Source organism: Nerophis lumbriciformis, linkage group LG01, assembly GCF_033978685.3.
Source record: "Nerophis lumbriciformis linkage group LG01, RoL_Nlum_v2.1, whole genome shotgun sequence".
NCBI lineage: Eukaryota > Metazoa > Chordata > Actinopteri > Syngnathiformes > Syngnathidae > Nerophis > Nerophis lumbriciformis.
In genome coordinates this window covers 982264-1005970 of record NC_084548.2, presented here as the reverse complement: position 1 = coordinate 1005970, position 23707 = coordinate 982264, and the positions used below count along the sequence as shown (strand labels likewise).

At 40.3% G+C, this 23707-nt stretch overlaps 1 protein-coding gene across 2 annotated transcripts in view; it reads right to left on the bottom strand.

The window, feature by feature from the left end:
• Nucleotides 1-23707, bottom strand: part of LOC133615250 (calcitonin gene-related peptide type 1 receptor-like) — an 83311-nt gene that overhangs the window by 31215 nt on the left and 28389 nt on the right. For both annotated transcript variants that reach the window (XM_061973716.2, XM_061973706.2), the window contains exons 3-4: nucleotides 8398-8455; nucleotides 4647-4818 (exon numbers count right to left, since the gene is read on the bottom strand). In XM_061973716.2, the coding sequence (XP_061829700.2) occupies nucleotides 4647-4818; nucleotides 8398-8455 (230 nt within the window). The remainder of the gene's footprint in view (nucleotides 1-4646; nucleotides 4819-8397; nucleotides 8456-23707) is intronic.

Sequence of the window (23707 nt, the reverse complement as noted above, 5' to 3'; positions counted from 1 at the left end):
CAAAAAAGGGATTTTTAGAAATGTTGGCCAACTGAAAAGTATGAAAATGAAAAATATGAGCATGTACAATACTCAATACTTGGTTGGAGCTCCTTTTGCCTCAATTACTGCGTTAATGCGGCGTGGCATGGAGTCGATGAGTTTCTGGCACTGCTCAGGTGTTATGAGAGCCCAGGTTGCTCTGATAGTGGCCTTCAACTCTTCTGCGTTTTTGGGTCTGGCATTCTGCATCTTCCTTTTCACAATACCCCACAGATTTTCTATGGGGCTAAGGTCAGGGGAGTTGGCGGGCCAATTTAGAACAGAAATACCATGGTCCGTAAACCAGGCACGGGTAGATTTTGCACCGACACCAGCAGATGACATGGCACCCCAAACCATCACTGATGGTGGAAACTTTACACTAGACTTCAGGCAACGTGGATCCTGTGCCTCTCCTGTCTTCCTCCAGACTCTGGGACCTCGATTTCCAAAGGAAATGCAAAATTTGCATGGTTGGGTGATGGTTTGGGGTGCCATGTCATCTGCTGGTGTCGGTCCACTCTGTTTCCTGAGATCCAGGGTCAACGCAGCCGTCTACCAGCAAGTTTTAGAGCACTTCATGCTTCCTGCTGCTGACCTGCTCTATGGAGATGGAGATTTCAAGTTCCAACAGGACTTGGCGCCTGCACACAGGGCAAAATCTACCCGTGCCTGGTTTACGGACCATGGTATTTCTGTTCTAAATTGGCCCGCCAACTCCCCTGACCTTAGCCCCATAGAAAATCTGTGGGGTATTGTGAAAAGGAAGATGCAGAATGCCAGACCCAAAAACGCAGAAGAGTTGAAGGCCACTATCAGAGCAACCTGGGCTCTCATAACACCTGAGCAGTGCCAGAAACTCATCGACTCCATGCCACGCCGCATTAACGCAGTAATTGAGGTAAAAGGAGCTCCAACCAAGTATTGAGTATTGTACATGCTCATATTTTTCATTTTCATACTTTTCAGTTGGCCAACATTTCTAAAAATCCCTTTTTTGTATTAGCCTTAAGCAATATTCTAATTTTGTGACACACGGAATTTTGGATTTTCATTTGTTGCCACTTCAAATCATCAAAATTAAATGAAATAAACATTTGAATGCATCAGTCTGTGTGCAATGAATAAATATAATGTACAAGTTACACCTTTTGAATGCAATTACTGAAATAAATCAAGTTTTTCAAAATATTCTAATTTACTGGCTTTTACCTGTATATCCGAATTTAAGTTGTACTTCTTTTATTTCATAGTCATATTTGAAAACAGCTTGTGTTTTCCATTTCTTCTCTTGCTGCTCTGTCTGCAAGTAAACTGTGTGTTAACCTTGAGTTCTTTGGAATGTGTTTTGACTAGCATTTGTTTTGTCTACAGAGATGGGACGAGAGAGAGGGTGGTGGGATCGGGAAGACAGACCATTTTGGGAGGCGCAATAGAATGTTCTAGGGTTAGACTGGTCTCAAAATGTATATTGGCAAAGCTTTGAGAATATACAACAAAATACCTATTCTGTCCCTGGTGGTTTTTCAACTCAGCTTTAAGTGTCGGAAAGAACTTGGGAGCGAATTGTGACTTGAATTCCCTGGGAGGAACAACTGGTCCAAAACGCAACAGTACCTTGAAGGTAGAAAAGCAAAAAGCGCTATACAAGTACAACCCATTTATCATTTATAACTCTTTAATTACCGATACCAGGGCCGGCCCGTGGCATAGGCCGTATAGGCAAATGCTAAGGGCGCCGTCCATCAGGGGGCGCCACGCCAGTGCCACAAATCTTGGAGGAAAAAAAAAAAAGTTGGTACTATTATTTCTAAATACAAAAAATAATCCCACGTTAATTAAAATGCAAAGTAAAGCCTATATAACAGAAATATTATTTGTTACAACATTACGCCCCCCCCAGCCCCCTCCCTTCCCGTATCATGACTCTTTTTGGACGTCACCACATCAAAAAATCAACACAAGATGTCAAAACGGCCAAAACTGTCAGGTGCCCAGTAAAGAAAAAAGAGAAAAGAAGAGGAGGAGAAACGAGAAAAAGACAGAGGTAGCAGGTAGGTAACGTTAGCCTACATGAAATTATTTGTCTGTTACAGAATGTGATAGTAACCTGGCTTTTTAGCATTAAGCTAATGTTACATGATTCGGCAATTGCTAATCAATAAATAGCTAGTTCTGTTTTAACGTCGAGTTAATATTGTGGAGGGGGCTAAATTGTTATGGAAAATAATAATGTAACGTTAGGTAATTACAGTACTCCCACCTTACATTCCTCAGGGACATTTGTATTAGATCTTTTAAGCAGGTGTTTTTTGTTTACATTGTTATTGGCTTCTGGTTAGCTAATGTTTGCCCTGCAGGTAATAGTCACTTTTCCACCCCTTTATATAGTAGGTATACGGTAGTTGTAAACCTAGTTGTTAAAGTGCACATCATTAATGTTAATTAAGCAATATGTATGTAAAAAATATTGTATTTCATATATTAATTTTTTATTTTTTGCACTCATTTATTTATTCATTTTTTTTTTTAAATCTTGTTAACTATTCTGATTGTTAATTTGCTTTAAGTAAAAAAAAGGTCAAAGACAAAGCTATTCGGTTTCTTGTGAGTATATACACTTCACTGCCGATGTGGGGGGGCGCCACCTAAAATCTTGCCTAGGGCGCCAGATTGGTTAGGGCCGGGCCTGACCGATACCGATATCAACCGATACCGATATATACAGTCGTGGAATTAACACATTATTATGGCTAATTTGGACAACCAGGTATGGTGAATATAAGGTCCTTTTTTTAAAAATAAAATAAAATAAAATAAGATAAATAAATTAAAAACATTTTCTTGAATAAAAAAGAAAGTAAAACAATATAAAAACAGTTACATAGAAACTAGTAATTAATCAATCAATCATTGTTTATTTATATAGCCCTAAATCACAAGTGTCTCAAAGGGCTGCACAAGCCACAACGACATCCTGGGTACAGAGCCCACATAAGGGCAAGGAAAAACTCACCCCCGTGGGACGTCGATGTGAATGACTATGAGAAACCTTGGAGAGGACCGCATATGTGGGTAACCCCCCCCCAAAGCGTCTCTATGACTTAAGCTCCAGACTTCTTTTGTTAGTTTGATATTGTCATTTCTGCCGCAAGTGGTGGAGAAGTGTATTAGAACTGAGTACCGCCGGGGCCCATAAGGAACACAGCCGAGAAACTGATATTTTATTATGGCGGCCCTTTAGTGGCTCCCTCAATGGGCCCCCAGCCAGAGGTGGGTAGTAACGCACTACATTTACTCCGTTACATCTACTTGAGTAACTTTTGGGATAAATTGTACTTCTAAGAGTAGTTTTAATGCAACATACTTTTACTTTTACTTGAGTATATTTATAGAGAAGAAACGCTACTTTTACTCCGCTACTTTTATCTACATTCAGCTCGCTACTCGCTACTAATTTTTATCCATCTGTTAATGCACGCTTTGTTTGTTTTGGTCTGTCAGACAGACCTTCATAGTGCCTGCGTTTCAACAAATACAGTCACTGGTGACGTTCACTCCGTTCCACCAATCAGATGCAGTCACTAGTGACGTTCACTCCGTTCCACCAATCAGATGCAGTCACTGGTGACGTTGGACCAATCAAACAGAGCCAGGCGGTCACATGACCTGACTTAAACAAGTTGAAAAACTTATTGGGGTGTTACCATTTAGTGGTCAATTGTACGGGATATGTACTGTACTGTGCAATCTACTAATAAAAGTTTCAATCAATCAATCAAAAGTGTGAAGGAAAAAAGACCATTTTTTATTTCAACCGTACATCCCGTCAAAAGCCTAAAGACTGACTGCACAGTTCCTGTCTTCACAATAAAAGTGCCGCTCCATCGCGCCTGCGCTTTCAAAATAAGAGTCTCCGAAAGCCAGCGCAAACAAGCTAGCAAGCTACGGAGTTTGCCGCCAATGTATTTCTTGTAAAGTGTATAAAAACGAATATGGAAGCTGGACGAATAAGAAGCCAAAAACCAACCACTTTCATGTGGTATTAGACAGAAAGGAGGAACTTTTTTTCTCCTCCATTTGAAAACGTGGACGCTATCATCACTACTGTCTGATTACAATCAATGCAAGTCATCAGAATCAGGTAATACACCAACTTATATTCTTGTCTTCATGAAAGAAAGGAATCTATATGTGTTAAACATGCATGTATATTCATTAAAACACCTTTAACATGTAAACAAAAACGGCAAAATAAATAAATATAAATTATATACTGTATATATCAATGTATGTATATATATATATGTGTATATATATATATATATATATATGTGTGTATATATATATATATATATATATATATATATGTGTGTGTGTGTGTATATATGTTACTCATCAGTTACTCAGTACTTGAGTAGTTTTTTCACAACATACTTTTTACTTTTACTCAAGTAAATATTTGGGTGACTACTCCTTACTTTTACTTGAGTAATAAATCTCTAAAGTAACAGTACTCTTACTTGAGTACAATTTCTGGCTACTCTATCCACCTCTGCCCCCAGCCCTATGGTTAAGAAACACAGCTCTAAAATAAACCGACTGAGAATGGCGAGTGTGGTTACCTTCATCTACTCGCGGCGGATCGTTGATTATCTTCAGGTAGCACTCAAACTGCGCGGCCAAGATGTGGTGACGTGTCTTTCCCAGAACTGCGGAAATGTCGCTCGTATTCTCCTGCTGATCCCAAGCGAACGCGTCCGCTTCCGGGGACGCCACATCCTCGCAACGTGTAACCTGTGCGGAAATGTAGTTGTAGTTTTCTTCTAGAAAAGAAACATCTTTTGTGTTCATTATCATTCCTTTGTGGACACTGTAACACATGACTGTGGCAAGCAATTGTTAAATAGCAACAGTAAAACACCACAAAATTAAACATCTTTTATCACAGTAGTAAATGTAGCAGTGGATTACTGCCGAGGAAAAAAACATTACATAACCGAAATGACTGTGGTTATAATACGACGACAACACAGGCCTTTACTGTGAAAATAATGACAAATTGTACAAAAGCAAGCAAATATTGTAACATGTACAAACCCCGTTTCCATATGAGTTGGGAAATTGTGTTAGATGTAAATATAAACGGAATACAATGATTTGCAAATCCTTTTCAACCCATATTCAGTTGAATATGCTACAAAGACAACATATTTGATGTTCAAACTGATAAATGCAAATAATAATTAACTTAGAATTTCATGGCTGTAACACGTGCCAAAGTAGTTGGGAAAGGGCATGTTCACCACTGTGTTACATGGCCTTTCCTTTTAACAGCACTCAGTAAAGGTTTGGGAACTGAGGAGACACATTTTTGAAGCTTCTCAGGTGGAATTCTTTCCCATTCTTGCTTGATGTACAGCTTAAGTTGTTCAACAGTCCGGGGGTCTCCGTTGTGCTATTTTAGGCTTCACATTTTCAATGGGAGACAGGTCTGGACTACAGGCAGGCCAGTCTAGTACCCGCACTCTTTTACTATGAAGCCACCTTGATGTAACACGTGGCTTGGCATTGTCTTGCTGAAATAAGCAGGGGCGTCCGTGGTAACGTTGCTGGGATGGCAACATATGTTGCTCCAAAACCTGTATGTACCTTTCAGCATTAATGGCGCCTTCACAGATGTGTAAGTTACCCATGTCTTGGGCACTAATACACCCCCATACCATCACACATGCTGGCTTTTCAACTTTGCGCCTATAACAATCCGGATGGTTCTTTTCCTCTTTGGTCCGGAGGACACGACGTCCACAGTTTCCAAAAACAATTTGAAATGTGGACTCGTCAGACCACAGAACACTTTTCCACTTTGTATCAGTCCATCTTAGATGAGCTCAGGCCCAGCGAAGCCGACGGCGTTTCTGGGTGTTGTTGATAAACGCTTTTCGCCTCGCATAGGAGAGTTTTAACTTGCACTAACAGATGTAGCGACCAACTGTAGTTACTGACAGTGGGTTTCTGAAGTGTTCCTGAGCCCATGTGGTGATATCCTTTACACACTGATGTCGCTTGTTGATGCAGTACAGCCTGAGGGATGGAAGGTCACGGGCTTAGCTGCTTACGTGCAGTGATTTCTCCAGATTCTCTGAACCCTTTGATAATATAACGGACCGTAGATGGTGAAATCCCTAAACTCCTTGCAATAGCTGGTTGAGAAAGGTTTTTCTTAAACTGTTCAACAAATTGCTCGCGCATTTGTTGACAAAGTGGTGACCTTCGCCCCATCCTTGTTTGTGAATGACTGAGCATTTCATGGAATCTACTTTTGTACCCAATCATGGCACCCACCTGTTCCCAATTAGTCTGCACACCTGTGGGATGTTCCAAATAAGTGTTTGATGAGCATTCCTCAACTTTATCAGTATTTATTGCCACCTTTCCCAACTTCTTTGTCACGTGTTGCTGGCATCAAATTCTAAAGTTAAAAAAGTTGATCAGTTTGAACATCAAATATGTTGTCTTTGTAGCATATTCAACTGAATATGGGTTGAAAATGATTTGCAAATCATTGTATTCCGTTTATATTTACATCTAACACAATTTCCCAACTCATATGGAAAGGGGTTTGTAACAAGTTATATGACTCAAAGGTGTATAGGCTGCGGAAATAGAAAACAATGAGTAAAATTAGTTGAAAAAGTTAGCTTGCTTAAGTTAGCTTGCTATAGTTTGCATGCTAACAGTTAACAAGTATCACATACCAAGTTATATGACTCTGAGTTAAACGGTTGCAAAACTACCTCAAAAAGTTAGCATGCTAACAAGCTAACGCTAGCTTTTGTCACATACCAAGTTATATGACTCTACGGCAGGGGTGCTCACACTTTTTCTGCAGGTGAGCTACTTTTCAATTGATCAAATCGTGGGGATCTACCTCATTCATATATATCATTTATATTTACTTATTTATGAAATATATGTTTTTGTTAACAAGTTAAAGGTGTTTAATGATAATGCAAGCATGTTTAACACATATAGTTAATATTGTTAATACATTAAAGGTGTTTAATGATAATACAAGTATGTTTAATACATATAGTTAATATTGTTAACAAGTTAAAGGTGTTTAAAGATAATACAAGTATGTTTAATACATATAGTTAATATTGTTAACAAGTTAAAGGTGTTTAAAGATAATGCAAGCATGTTTAACACATATAGTTAATATTGTTAACAACTTAAAGGTGGTTAAAGATAAAACAAGCATGTTTAACACATATAGTTAATATTGTTAACAACTTAAAGGTGGTTAAAGATAATACAAGCATGTTTAACACAAATAGATTCCTTTCTTTCATGAAGACAAGAATATAAGTTGGTGTATTACCTGATTGTGATGATTTGCATTGATTGGAATCAGACAGTGGTGATGATAACGTCCGCATTTTCGAATGGAGGAGAAAAAAAAGTCCTCCTTTCTGTCCAATACCACATGAAAGTGGTTGGGTTTTGGCATCTTATTTGTCCAGCTTCCGTACTCCTTTGTATACACTTTACAAGAAATACATTGTCGGCAAACTCCGTAGCTTGCTAGCTTGTGCACGCCAGCTTTCTGAGACTCTTATTTTGGTAGCGCAGGCAGGATGAAGCAGAGCTTTTATTGTGCAACTGTGCAGTCGGTCTTTGGAGTTTTGACGACAGGTACGGCGCCAGAGTCTGTTGAAATAAAGTGTTTCTCGCCTTCCAGTCGGTAATTTCAGAAGACCCTCGGGTGCCGTGAATGTCAATCAAGTGACGAAAGTGACGTCATAGTGAAGATTTATGATCGCTCATTTTTAGGACAATTTTTTTAACGCCTGGCTGGTGATCGACTGACACACCCTCCGAGATCGACCGGTAGATCGCGATCGACGTAATGAGCACCCCTGCTCTACGGTAAACGGCTGCAAAATTAGCTAAAAAAAATAGGCACTTTCATGTTAGCATGCTATCACGCTAACGTAAAAATGCATACAGTTAGCATGTTTCAAATACCAAGTTATATGACTGTAAGGTCTTTGGCTGTGGAATTAGAGAAAAAAGGGAAAGATTTGAAAAAAATTAGCACATTATTGTTAGCGTGTTAGCAGACTAACAGTTAACAGCTGTTAGTCACTATTATGGGCTGTGTCGTCCGACGGGGGGCAAACTACGCGTCCCATCTCGGGACATTCTCCCAACACACGTCGAGGCATTCATAAGTACATTATAAACATTCTTTCACCATTTTCCCAGGTTTTTGGAAAGTGTCTGAGCATCTTAGAGAAATATTTGGGGATTTAACATGGCCTTTTCCAGTACACTCACAAGTGCGCCCCACAATGTTGTGTGTGTCGTCACCTGTGAGCCCAGCAGCAGTGTAAACAGCAGCGGAAGAATTCCTCTCCTCCACATGTCACTAATAAAACAAAAAAAAGAAAAGAATCACATCATTTGCAGTCTCTGCGGACATGTTTTCCCACATCTATCAAGACAGGAAGCCAATGCTGCGTCGTGAATCCCTCAGCGTCGTGTGCACCGCAGGTCAGAGAAGCAGATGCTGTGTTTACCATAGGGCAGAAGGGCAGCAAGTTCCCTAAAGGGGAGAGCAAGTGGGAGGTTGGGCTTGATTGTTTAAAAAAAATGGTGAGAAATACGTTTGTACAAGACGGGGCCATGAGTTGAATCAAAATGACATTATAGTGATCAATGAGCTGTGTCACAGAGCTGACGTATTTTCCAGACCATAGAGTGATTCAGAATCAGAATCAGAAAGACTTTATTAATCCCCGAGGGGAAATTAAGATTTTCAGCACGATCCCATTCAAGAGCAGACAAACACTGCAGGGAGACAGAACAGGATCGCTGATTACAAAAAAAGATGAGAAACACGTAAATGTGCTTCGGGCATCTGGTCAGGATGCCACCCGAACGCCTCCCTAGGGAGGTGTTTAGTGCACGTCCGACCGGCTGGAGGCCACGGGGAAGACCCAGGACACGTTGGGAAGACTATGTCTCCCGGCTGGCCTGGGAACGCCTCGGGATCCCCCGGGAGGAGCTGGACGAAGTGGCTGGGGAGAGGGAAGTCTGGGCTTCTCTGCTTAGGCTGCTGCCCCCGCGACCCGACCTCGGATAAGCGGAAGAAGATGGATGGATGAATATATAAAAATAATAATATTTAAAGCAGCTGTAGCTGACAGCAGTGTGAGTCGACAAATGGAAGAAGATGAATTCAAGTTGTTTTTATAGGAAGAAACTGGAGCAATAATAGACATGGATGTGTAAAGAGTATCATTGGAAACAGAGATGAGACAACAACTATCCACAACCTTACTCATTACATGAAGAAGATCTAAATCTTTTGCCAGATCCTTGCAAATCCTTGCTTTTAATTCTTCCGGTACTGCTCCGATGTTCTTGACCAGAGGTGGGTAGAGTAGCCAGAAATTGTACTCAAGTAAGAGTACTGTTACTTTAGAGATTTATTACTCAAGTAAAAGTAAGGAGTAGTCACCCAAATATTTACTTGAGTAAAAGTAAAAAGTATGTTGTGAAAAAACTACTCAAGTACTGAGTAACTGATGAGTAACATACACACACATATCATATATATACATATATATATGTATATATATATATATATATACACACACAAACACATACATATATATATATATATATATATATATATACACACACACACATATATATATACATATATATATATATATATATATATATATATATATACATACACATATATATATACAGTATATAATTTATATTTATTTATTTTGCCGTTTTTGTTTACATGTTAAAGGTGTTTTAATGAATATACATGCATGTTTAACACATATAGATTCCTTTCTTTCATGAAGACAAGAATATAAGTTGGTGTATTACCTGATTCTGATGACTTGCATTGATTGTAATCAGACAGTAGTGATGATAGCGTCCACGTTTTCAAATGGAGGAGAAAAAAAGTTCCTCCTTTCTGTCTAATACCCCATGAAAGTGGTTGGTTTTTGGCATCTTATTTGTCCAGCTTCCATATTCGTTTTTATACACTTTACAAGAAATACATTGGCGGCAAACTCCGTAGCTTGCTAGCTTGTTTGCGCTGGCTTTCGGAGACTCTTGTTTTGAAAGCGCAGGCGCGATGGAGCGGCACTTTTATTGTGAAGACAGGAACTGTGCAGTCAGTCTTTAGGCTTTTGACGGGATGTATGGTTGAAATAAAAAAGGGTCTTTTTTCCTTCACACTTTTGATTGATTGATTGAAACTGTTATTAGTAGATTGCACAGTACAGTATATATTCCGTACAATTGACCACTAAATGGTAACACCCCAATAAGTTTTTCAACTTGTTTAAGTCAGGTCATGTGACCCCTGGCTCTGTTTGATTGGTCCAACGTCACCAGTGACTGCATCTGATTGGTGGAACGGAGTGAACGTCACCAGTGACTGTATTTGTTGAAACGCAGGCACTATGAAGGTCTGTCTGACAGACCAAAACAAACAAAGCGTGCATTAACAGATGGATAAAAATTAGTAGCGAGTAGCGAGCTGAATGTAGATAAAAGTAGCGGAGTAAAAGTAGTGTTTATTCTCTATAAATATACTCAAGTAAAAGTAAAAGTATGTTGCATTAAAACTACTCTTAGAAGTACAATTTATCCCAAAAGTTACTCAAGTAGATGTAACGGAGTAAATGTAGCGCGTTACTACCCACCTCTGTTCTTGACTATCTACACCAGACCGTGGCATAATACGGCCCACGGGCCACATGCGGCCCGTTATGATTTTCAATCCGGCCCGCCGGACGTTCTACATCCTTTTTTAGACCTTTAACATCAAAAAGTTATGATGTGCAGTGATGTTTTTAAATGACCCTAAGTCCTGAACTATAGAAAGTATTTCAATGGGAGAAATCTGCACTTTTAAGTGTTATAGGAGTTATTACGCTAATGTAGTCATGTAATAATGTACAGCAGCTCAGACCAGGAACAAAGCAGAGTGGGCGGGGCTTGTTTTCAGCGCAGCCAGAAACAAATGCGGAAGTAGATTTTGTCATGTCTGTGTGACCATGTTTTGTATTAGTCATGTTTTGTTTTGTTTAGTTATTGGACTCTTTAGTTTCTGGCTTTTCACTCCCTTGTCTTGTTTCCATGGTTACCCATTAGTTTCACCTGTTCCACGTTTGGACTCATTGTGCACTCTTGTTGGTCACCATAGCAACCCATTAGTTTTCACCTGTCACGTCACGCACCTGTTTCACGTTTTGAGTCACGCACCTGTTTTCGTTAATCATGTCTGTAGTATTTAAGTTCATTGTTTTCAGTTTGTCTTCCTGGCGACATCCCACAATTATGCTCTGCACATTCCTGACACTTGATTTCATGTCCATCGATCATGCTGCTCCTTTTAGTCCATGCCAAGTAAGTTTTTGTTTATTAATGCTACAGTTAGTGTTTTTTGTTGTTCATAGTTTCTGCCTTTGTGCAAGTATTTGTTTTCATAGCCAAGTTGTTTTACCTCGCTGTGAGCGCTTTTTGTTTATACCTTTTTGTATTTTTTTTTAGTTAGAATTAAAATGTATTCACCTTCACGCCATGTCTGGTCCAAATCACTTGCACCTCGGGAGAACAAAACCACGCCCTAGTCTAAGTCGTGACAGATTTTTACGTTTTAATAAATCATAGTGTAGGTGTTTATTACACTTTGCATTCATATTTTGCTGTTTGCTACATTTTTGTTGTGTTTTGCTTGCTTGTAAAAGCTACACAACTATGGAGGAGCTGGTCTGAGAAGTAAAAGATGTTCATATGTTGTTAATATTCAGTATTTTATTGTTCATAGTTAATATTGTAAATCCCAATTTCTTTAATTTGATGTACATTTTGAGTGTCCCATTCAGTAAAAAACTGTACAATTCCATTCTGTTTTTTTGAGGTGGTCTGTCATAAAGTTTTTAGAATTGTTACTTTTGGTATTCTCTTTAAGAAGGGGAACCGGAGGGTGTGTTCTAACTATCGTGGGATCACACTCCTCAGCCTTCCCGGTAAGGTCTATTCAGGTGTACTGGAGAGGAGGCTACGCCGGATAGTCGAACCTCGGATTCAGGAGGAACAGTGTGGTTTTCGTCTTGGTCGTGGAACTGTGGACCAGCTCTATACTCTGGGCAGGGTCCTTGAGGGTGCATGGGAGTTTGCCCAACCAGTCTACATGTGTTTTGTGGACTTGGAGAAGGCATTCGACCGTGTCCCTCGGGAAGTCCTGTGGGGAGTGCTCAGAGAGTATGGGGTATCGGACTGTCTGATTTTGGCGGTCCGCTCCCTGTATGATCAGTGTCAGAGCTTGGTCCGCATTGCCGGCAGTAAGTCGGACACGTTTCCAGTGAGGGTTGGACTCCGCCAAGGCTGCCCTTTGTCACCCATTCTGTTCTGAACTTTTATGGACAGAATTTCTAGGCGCAGTCAAGGCGTTGAGGGGATCTGGTTTGGTGGCTGCAGGATTAGGTCTCTGCTTTTTGCAGATGATGTGGTCCTGATGGCTTCATCTGGCCAGGATCTTCAGCTCTCGCTGGATCGGTTCGCAGCCGAGTGTGAAGCGACTGGGATGAGAATCAGCACCTCCAATTCCGAGTCCATGGTTCTCGCCCGGAAAAGGGTGGAATGCCATCTTTGGGTTGGGGAGGAGATCTTGCCCCAAGTGGAGGAGTTCAAGTACCTCGGAGTCTTGTTCACGAGTGAGGGAAGAGTGGATCGTGAGATCGACAGGCGGATCGGTGCGGCATCTTCAGTAATGCGGACGCTGTATCGATCCGTTGTGGTGAAGAAGGAGCTGAGCCGGAAGGCAAAGCTCTCAATTTACCGGTCGATCTACGTTCCCATCCTCACCTATGGTCATGAGCTTTGGGTTATGACTGAAAGGACAAGATCACGGGTACAAGCGGCAGAATGCCACCCGAACGCCTCCCTAGGAAGGTGTTTCGGGCACGTCCGACCGGTAGGAGGCCACGGGGAAGACCCAGGACACGTTGGGAAGACTATGTCTCCCGGCTGGCCTGGGAACGCCTCGGGATCCCCCGGGAGGAGCTGGACGAAGTAGCTGGGGAGAGGGAAGTCTGGGCTTCCCTGCTTAGGCTGCTGCCCCAGCAACCCGACCTCGGATAAGCGGAAGAAGATGGATGGATGGATGGACTTTTGGTATTAGTGTTCCTGGAAAAAAAAGGGACGCAAACACACATACTGTACAGCAGATTTTTACAGCTAAATGTGTACATATCATTTATACACACATACACATTGGTCCCCCAGACACATTTTTTTTCTCTCCCAATGTGGCCCCTGAGTCACAATATTTGCTCTACACAGATTGTTTATAAAAGGTGATGTCATTTTCAGAGACTAGTGATTGGTCAGTTGACAAGACTATTATTGGCTCTCATCTTGTAATTCCAACAAACTATTTCTGACAGTTGAAGACAAAAAATAGGGTTAAAAAAGGTTTTAATTTTTTTTTTATATATATACTGCAAAAGGACACACAATTTTGTATGCCTCGTCATGTGTTAGATAAACAGTAGCCAACGGCAATGCATTGTTCCAAATTAGGCCTCCTGACGTCAAACACACAATAACTGTTAACTGTTGTAGTCCCATTGACCAAACAGCACTGAGTACAAAATAACTTTGAACTACAGCCAAGTAGTTTGCTTTGCAGCCCAAAGAACGCTTTTGTTTGCGACAAGTTCTGCATGACCGACTGTTCCGTTTGTTGAGAGTGTTCCTTTCAAGGAGGCCCCACATTTCGTACTGACGCATGTTTAGTCTGTGAACTGTCAAATGTGTGTTCTGCTCTTCTGGTAACAGCTGGACACACATCACAAGTGAGACACAAGCTACACATTCATGTAGTAGTTTACATAGTTGACACCTTATTAAGTCATACTGTTCTGACTGGCTCGCCATGCATACGATAAAACCCCTTTTTCGCACTACAATAGAATTTCTGGGTTGCATGGCAACTGTTGTATCAAATCAGGGAGTTGACTGCACAATGTACATACTTCCTCTTATTCACTTAGTTCATACTTGCCAACCCTCCCGGATTTTCCGGGAGACTCCCGAAATTCAGCGCCTCTCCCGAAAACGTCCCGGGACAAATTTTCTCCCGAAAAACTCCCGAAATTCAGGCGGACCTGAGTGACGTGTTGACAACACACAACAACAGTGTCTACCGTAAAGCAGTTCGTCTGCCGTAAACAGCAATGTTGTGACACTTTTAAACAGGACAATACTGCCATCTACTGTACATGCATATGTGACCCACCCATAATGTGTCACATTTTTGTGTTGATTTATTTATTTTATTTTGTGGTTTGAATTCGTTTTTGGAGCTGTCATTACACATTTATCAGTATTCACATTGGTCAGTAGGGGGCAGTAGGGCGTTTCTTCCCAATTGAATGCTATCGCCTGCAGACCGGAAGTGTCTTGTCATTCTGATGAGCGCGACCAGTCTGTGAACAATTGAAACGTCCTGTGTGCTTTTTCCTCCTGTATAACAGGTTAGTTTTGGTGAATCAACTCACTGAATAATATCCATGTGATCTTTATAAGTTTAAGTACACATTCTGATGGTGGAGCCTAACTCTAAAGTGTTTGTGGGTTGTAGTTTGTAAATGAACACTGAAATTCAAGTATTTATTTTATTTATATATATATATATATATAGCTAGAATTCACTGAAAGTCAAGTATTTCTTATATATATATATATCTTAACCACGCCCCCAACCACAACCCCCGCCCCACCCCCGACCACGCCCCCGCCCCCTCTCCCCACCCCCCACCTCCCGAAATCGGAGGTCTCAAGGTTGGCAAGTATGACTTAGTTTCAGTTTGATACGGTTGGTATTGTTTGTGTTTCTGTTGTAAAATGTACTCAAAGTGCATTGCACTATTATAAAGCGGGATTTTTTTTTTAAATGGTAAAAAAAAAAACTTGAATGGTCTGAATGAGTCGAAATGGTTGGTGTTGGAATTTTTCATATCGGTGGATAAATGTTGAAGTAGTAACATGTTGAATTGAGAAATGGTATTACGGAATTCCTAGAATTTGGGGAAAACCGGGAATTTTTCCAGTTCAAAAAACAACTTTGTTTTTTTGTCCTGATTAAGAGGAATGTTTTGACGGTGGAACGGTTGAAAAATGTGGAAGGAGTAGTCGACAGAATAAAGGGTGGAAATAGCGCTTTGGAAAACCAGGAATTCTGAAAAATCCTGGAATTTTTTTGGACTTAGGGCAAAAAAGGCAATTGAAATGTCCAGGATGGTGGAGTGTGTTGAAGGTGGAATGGTTTGAATCGGTTGCAGAATGTGGAAATGGTGGAAGTTTGAAAAATGGCCAAATCATTTTGAATAGGTAAAATGACCCGGAAAACCTGGAATTCTGGGAAATTTTTAAGGGAAAGTGCACGATTTCCGAATAGGCTGAACAGTTTGAAGTTGGAACGGTTTGAATCAGATGAAAAATGTGGAATGGAGAAGAAGAAGAAGAAGAAGAAGAAGAAGAAGAAGAAGAAGCTTAATAAATAGATACATTTTGGTGTAGAAAACCATATGTGTGAATTATATGTATAGCATTTCTGGGTTGCATGGCAACAGTTGTATCAAATCAGAGATTTGACTGCACAATGTACATACTTCCTCTTTTTCACTTAGTTTCAGTTTGGTATGGTTGGTATTGTTTGTGTTTCTGTTGTAAAATGTACTCAAAGTGCATTGCACTATTAAGTTCTGCTTATGTGCTTGTGAAGCAATAATGTCTGTCTGTTGATTGAGCAATAGGCTATTTTTGTGTTTTGTATGTAGAGCACACAATTCCCAAACAGGCTGATTATTTTGAAGTTGGAACCGTTTGAATCAGATGAAAAATGTGGGAGTTGTGGAACTTTGAAGAATGTCCCATTGATTTCAATGGGAATTTCTGAAAAAGCGGGATTTTTTTTTGAAAATGGTTAAAAAAAAACTTGAATGGTCTGAATGAGTTGAAATGGTTGGTGTTGGAATTTTTCAAATCGGTGGATAAATGTTGAAGTAGTAACATGTTGAATTGAGAAATGGTATTACGGAATTCCAAGAATTTGGGGAAAACCGGGAATTTTTCCAGTTCAAAAAAACAACTTTGTTTTTTTGTCCTGATTAAGAGGAATGTTTTGACGGTGGAACGGTTGAAAAATGTGGAAGGAGTAGTCGACAGAATAAAGGGTGGAAATAGCGCTTTGGAAAACCAGGAATTCTGAAAAATCCTGGAATTGTTTCGGACTTAGGGAAAAAAAAGGCAATTGAAATTTCCAGGATGGTGGAGTGTGTTGAAGGTGGAATGGTTTTGAATCGGTTGCAGAATGTGGAAATGGTGGAAGTTTGAAAAATGGCCAAATCATTTTGAATAGGTAAAATGACCCGGAAAACCTGGAATTCTGGGAAATTTTTAAGGGAAAGTGCACGATTTCCGAATAGGCTGAACAGTTTGAAGTTGGAACGGTTTGAATCAGATGAAAAATGTGGAATGGAGAAGAAGAAGAAGAAGAAGAAGAAGAAGAAGAAGAAGAAGAAGAAGAAGAAGAAGAAGAAGAAGAAGCTTAATAATAAATACATTTTGGTGTAGAAAACCATATGTGTGAATTATATGTATAGCATTTCTGGGTTGCATGACAACAGTTGTATCAAATCAGGGATTTGACTGCACAATGTACATACTTCCTCTTTTTCACTTAGTTTCAGTTTGATACGGTTGGTATTGTTTGTGTTTCTGTTGTAAAATGTACTCAAAGTGCATTGCACTATTAAGTTCTGCTTGTGTGCTTGTGAAGCAATAATGTCTGTCTGTTGATTGAGCAATAGGCTATTTTTGTGTTTTGTATGTCGAGCACACAATTCCCAAACAGGCTGATTATTTTGAAGTTGGAACCGTTTGAATCCGATGAAAAATGTGGGAGTTGTGGAACTTTGAAGAATGTCCCATTGATTTCAATGGGAATTTCTGGAAAAGCGGGAATTTTTTTGAAAATAGTAAAAAAAAAAAAACTTGAATGGTCTGAATGAGTCGAAATGGTTGGTATTGGAATTTTTCATATCGGTGGATAAATGTTGAAGTAGTAACATGTTGAATTGAGAAATGGTATTACGGAATTCCAAGAATTTGGGGAAAACCGGGAATTTTTCCAGCTCCATTTTTGTTTCATCTGACTACAGAACTTTGCTCCAGAAGGTCTTATCTTTGTCAGTGATGTCAGATGAAACACAAATTGAGCTGTTTGGCCACAATACCCAGCAATATGTTTGGAGGAGAAAAGGTGAGGCCTTTAATCCCAGGAACACCATTCCCACCGTCAAGCATAGTGGTGGTAGTATTTGTCATGTCTGTGTAATCATGTTTTGTTTTAAGTCATGTTTTGTTTAGTTTCTGGCTTTTCACTCCCTTGTCTTGTTTGCATGATTACCCATTAGTTTCACCTGTTCCACGTTTGGACTCATTGTGCACTCTTGTTTGTCACCATAGCAACCATTAGTTTTCACCTGTCACGTCACGCACCTGCTTTCACTAATCATGTCCATAGTATTTAAGTTCATTCATTTTCTGTTGTTCGTCCTGACGACATCCCCGCATTTATGCTCCTGCACACTCTCCACACCCTGATGACCCTTGCTACTCTTTTTTTCATGCCGGTTCCATGCCAAGTAAGTTTTTGTTTATTAAGCCACAGTTAGTGTTTTGTTTAATTGTTCATAGTTTCTGCCAATGTGCAAGTTTTGTGTTTATAGTCTAGTTTTGTACCTCCGCCCCTGTGCGCGCTTTTCGTTTATTCCTTTTTTGATAGTTTAAATAAATCATGTACCCACCTTCAAGCCTTGACCAGTCCAGTTAATTTGCACCACGGGAGAACAAACCAAGCCACAGTCCAATTAATGACAGTATTATGCTCTGGGCCTGTTTTGCTGCCAATGGAACTGCTGCTTTAAATGGGACAATGAAAAAGGAGGATTAGCTCCAAATTCTTCGGGACAAGCTAAAATCATCAGCCCGGAGGTTGGGGTGGGCGCAGTTGGGTGTTCCAACAGGACAATGACCCCAAACACATGTCAAAAGTGGTAAAGGAATGGCTAAATCAGGCTAGAATGAAGGTTTTAGAATGGCCTTACCAAAGTCCCAACTTAAAGGTGTGGACAATGCTGAAGAAACAAGTCCATGTCATAAAAGCAATATATTTAGCTGAACTGCAGCGATTTAGTGGTCAAGTGGTCAAGCAGAAGCTTGTGGATGGCTACCAAAAGCGCCTTATTGCAGGTAAACTTGCCAAGGGACATGTAAGCAAATATTAACATTGCTGTACGTATACTTTTGACCCTCACATTTTCAGTAGAGCCATAATAAATTCATAAAAGAAGCAAACTTCATGAATGTTTTTTGTGAGCAACAAGTATGTGCTCCAATCACTACATCACAAAAAAATAAGAGTTGTAGAAATGATTGTAAAGTCAAGACAGCCATGACATGATGTTCTTTACAAGTGTATGTACTAGAGATGCGCGGATAGGCAATTTATTTCATCCGCAACCGTGTCAGAAAGTCGTCAACCATCCGCCATCCACCCGATGTAACGTTTGATCAGAACTGCACCCGCCCGCCATCCGCCCGATCTAATATAGATGATGCAAGGCATTATTAGTGAGCCTGCCAACTACTCCGGTTTTCCCGTAATTCGTACGGTTTTCATCAACCTATTCCGGGTTTTTCATTAATTAAAAAAAAAAAAAAAGGGTGAAAACTACGCGAATTGCACCTTGTGCAGACAAGATTTTTCGATCGGACACGGAGGAATTAGCGATGTAAAAGACCACGTTGGGACAAAAAAACACAAGTCTAATGCCGTTGCTAGCGATACAAGTGGAAAACTTTCAACGTTTTTCGTCGCCCAAACAGATTCTTTGGATGTGATAAATGGCGAAGTTTTATTTACGGAGGCAATAATTGAGCATGGATTTCCAATCGCACTGGCTGATCACATGGGACAGTTAAATGTTTGTAATGCAACCTTTAAAAATCATTACGCGGTGATCGCGGTCCCAAAAATAAACTTTTCTTGCATGATAATGTCCAGAAAAATTCGCTTTATATTACTATAGAGTCCTTTTAACGAATGAGTTTGATGGTTTATCACAAACCTTAAATGAAAGAAGTCCTTTGTTCTCCTGCACCATGCATGCACTTTGGCCTTGCTTCGTGTTTGGTGCGCAATCCTGTCGGCTGTATTTCACAGCACGACATACTGTTAAAAGTGTTTATACTATTTATGCTTTCAAGTCCAAGTTGAAGAAATCTTGTTAAATGTTGACAGCATAACTACCAAAATACAGAAGTATGTCCTTAATATTTTTGCAGTGCTATTTCTGTTGAAAAGTTCAAATGATTACATTAGAGATGTGATGTGCCACTTTTCAAGTGTCTGATGGCTTACATTAATTTTCATTAATTTTTCATATTTTGAATTCTTTTGAAAGGCTTACAAAAAAACTACATTTGAATTGTAATTACATGCTATTGACAGGACTATTAATTTTAATGAAGTTAGCTTACCATGTTTACAGTATGATAATTGTGATAGAAATGTGAATTTTAGGCACAGAATATTTTTTACAATTGAACAAGGCAGTAGATTATACAAGCTTGGACAGAAAGTTAATAGTGACACCAATTTTTTTTTTTATGGAATTGTTTAATACTGTTTTACCATTTGTTTACTGTAAAAAGTGTTTATACTGTTTATACTTTCAATTAACAAATTGAAGTCTTGTGAAAGGTTGACAGGATAACTGGCATTAACTGTCAAAATAATTTCAAACTATTGAAGTTAGCTTACAGAATAAACATGCCTATCAACCCATATGATTTTTGCTGTAATATTTTTGTTTTGAAAAGTCACTGTGACTGATAGAAAAGTGATGGTTTTAGCAACATTTTAACCTGTCTGAATGATAATAATCATTTTGCGTCGGGGGGCGAAGCCCTGAACCCTCCACCAGGACTTTGTCCTGGACCTACCGGGGCCTGCGGCCCTTGGACCCTGGCTACTAGGTTTTTCTGATTTCAAAAGTTGGCAGGTGTGGTGAGGTTATAAAGCTTTTGCCTGTTAAAGAAAGGAGACTGATCCAATGCAGCACAAACTTTCGCGTGCCACGCTGTCACGGCCCAGACGCACACCAGTGCGCAATCATATTGGAGCCGCGCTGAGCGCACCTCCAAGCGCGTCTCGCTGCCGGCGACGGCCGGGTATATGGGCCCGACGCTCCAGCGCCATCCATTTTCAGGGCTAGTTGATTCGGCAGGTGGGTTGTTACACACTCCTTAGCGGGTTCCGACTTCCATGGCCACCGTCCTGCTCTCTAAATCAACCAGGGTGAGCCCCACCCCTTTCGTGAGCGCACTGCGCGCGGAGTGACCCCTGTTACGCGACCCCGGCAACAGGGTTGGCGGGCAGGTAAGCTGCGCGGGCAGGTAAGCTGCGCGGGCAGGTAAGCTGCGCGGGCGGAGCGCGTGGAGTGACCCCTGTTACGAGCCCCCGGCCACGGGGGTGGCGGGCAGGTAAGCTGCTTACCTGCTGCGCGTGACGCCGGCCGCGGCGAAGGCGGACGAGGCGGGGTGTCGGTGCGGTGGGCGCGGCAGTGACCCTGGACGTGCGTCGGGCCCTTCTCGCGGATCGCCTCAGCTACGGCTCCCGGTGGGGCCCTCTCGGGGGAAGGGGCCTCGGTCCCGGACCCCGGCAAGGCGTCCCTTCTCCGCTCCGTAAAAGTGTCCATCTCTTTTCTTTTCTTTTTCTTCTGTTGTGGCATATGCAGCAGGTGCCTGCTCGTTTTTCGTATGTGGGTAACAACATTTAACTATGTATATATATTTCCCAATTGGTTTAACTGCCACCCGCAAAAAAAATAAATAAAAAAAATAAAAAAAATATATATCTAATTAATCCACCCGACCCGACCCGCGCGCGGATAAAATCTTATTTTTTTTAATTTCATCCGCCCGATCCACGGATAATCCGCGGACTCCGCGGTTGTGTCCGCAAACCGCGCATCTCTAGTATGTACACTTTTCATCACAACTGTAGTTTGATTTGATTTGTTTCATGAATTGGCAAGTTGATTGTTGGTATAGAAATGAATAATGACGTTCCACTGTACAGGATGTATTTCTTTATTGCTCCAAGCCTGGTTTTAAATGCTTGACTCTGTTTATTTGTTTTAGCCGCAATCTAACATCCCACATCCTTAAAACCATGCTTTAAGAGCTCCGCAGCTCTCAAGGGCTCGCGGGTCGTGACGCAGGATGACGGGAAAGCCAAACATCGCTTCGCTTTACCAGATTTAGGATTATTGACCCACACGCTGGCTGAAGTGGAGGGCAGATGTCGCATGATATAAAACAGGGTTTTACCTTGTCGCCCTGTCGTTTAATCAAGGCATTATTGCGCACAATTTCCCAACTAAGCTGATGTTATTGCACCCTAGGAGGATAATCAACAGCTGGTTGTTATAGTTGTGATTCATATACTATAATACTGTCTCTACAACCAAGAAATAATATTCTAAAGCTGTATGAGGCATGAAAAATACACCGTAATTAAATAAATTGTGTGCCTGGGGATAACTACAGCAAACTCTGCTTGAAGGGGACAGATGAGATTGCTCCACAAAGACAAGATGTAACACCATGGGAGCAGCAGAATACAATTACAAACAAAGGATGACAAATATATATTTCCTTACGCATGTATTTTAATTCTATATCGACAAAAGTCAAGCCCAAGAACCAGAAATGGAACTTACGGCATGTGATGATAACCATAGAACATGACATTGGTCTTACTGCACCATCCTAAGGGGTCTGGCCGTGTTTACCCTGCAGATACTGACAACAATACACACATATTATATCACTTACTCATTCCTACAAGCATGCATGTGGTAATAGGGCCACACTGAAGATAACATAGGAAATAAAATTAATAATACACAAGAAACAAGTGGTAAACTTACCAAAATACTGCATATTTTAGGTAAAAAAGTTGTATATATATATATATATATATATATACATACCTGCCAACTTTTGAAATCAGAAAAACCTAGTAGCCAGGGTCCAGGGGCCGCAGGCCCCGGTAGGTCCAGGACAAAGTCCTGGTGGGGGGTTCAGGCGGGCGAAGCCCCCCGACGCAAAATGATTATTAGCATTCAGACAGGTTAAAATGTTGCTAAAACCATCACTTTTCTATCAGTCACAGTGACTTTTCAAAACAAAAATATTACAGCAAAAATCATATGGGTTGATTGACATGTTTATTCTGTAAGCTAACTTCAATAGTTTGAAATTATTTTGACAGTTAATGCCAGTTATCCTGTCAACCTTTCACAAGACTTCAATTTGTTAATTGAAAGTATAAACAGTATAAACACTTTTTACAGTAAACAAATGGTAAAACAGTACTAAACAATTCCATAAAAAAAAAATTGGTGTCATTATTAACTTTCTGTCCAAGCTTGTATAATCTACTGCCTTGTTCAATTGTAAAAAATATTCTGTGCCTAACATTCACATTTCTATCACAATTATCATACTGTAAACATGGTAAGCTAACTTCATTAAAATTAATAGTCCTGTCAATAGCATGGAATTACAATTCAAATGTAGTTTTTTTGTAAGCCTTTCAAAAGAATTCAAAATATGAAAAATTAATGAAAATTAATTTAAGCCATCAGACACTTGAAAAGTGGCACATCACATCTCTAATGTAATCATTTTCACTTTTCAACAGAAATAGCACTGCAAAAATATTAAGGACATACTTCTGTATTTTGGTAGTTATGCTGTCAACATTTAACAAGATTTCTTCAACTTGGACTTGAAAGCATAAATAGTATAAACACTTTTAACAGTATAACAGTACTAAACAATTCCAATAGATAACATTGGTGTCATTACCTTTTTGTGGCTAAAATCCAAATTTATTCTATCAGATTGATCATACTGCAAAAATGATATGGTAACTTTATAAGTTTACTTCATTAAAATGTATTGCCTCCGTAAATAAAACTTCGGCATTTATCACATCCAAAGAATCTGTTTGGGCGACGAAAAACGTTGAAAGTTTTCCACTTGTATCGCTAGCAACGGCATTAGACTTGTGTTTTTTTGTCCCAACGTGGTCTTTTACATCGCTAATTCCTCCGTGTCCGATCGAAAAATCTTGTCTGCACAAGGTGCAATTCGCGTAGTTTTCACCCTTTTTGGAATGGATAATTATTCCCGGATAGGCTTTTGAATATTCTTCACGGAATGACTGCAGTTTTCTTTTCGGTTTAAGACTCGTTTGCGATTTTTCTCCGGCTGATTCCATGATCGTTCGCTCGTTTGGAAACAATGGGCAACAGGTGCCTCGTGCTTGGCAGCGGTGCTATAAATAGCCTCGCGCATGGCATTCGGAATGGCTCGATAGGAAGTTACGGGAAGCAGTGTCGATTGTCATTGTTGTTACGCGATTTCGTGAATAAAACTTTAAAAAAAAAAAAATTTTAATTAATGAAAAACCGTATTTTTTATCACTGCAACC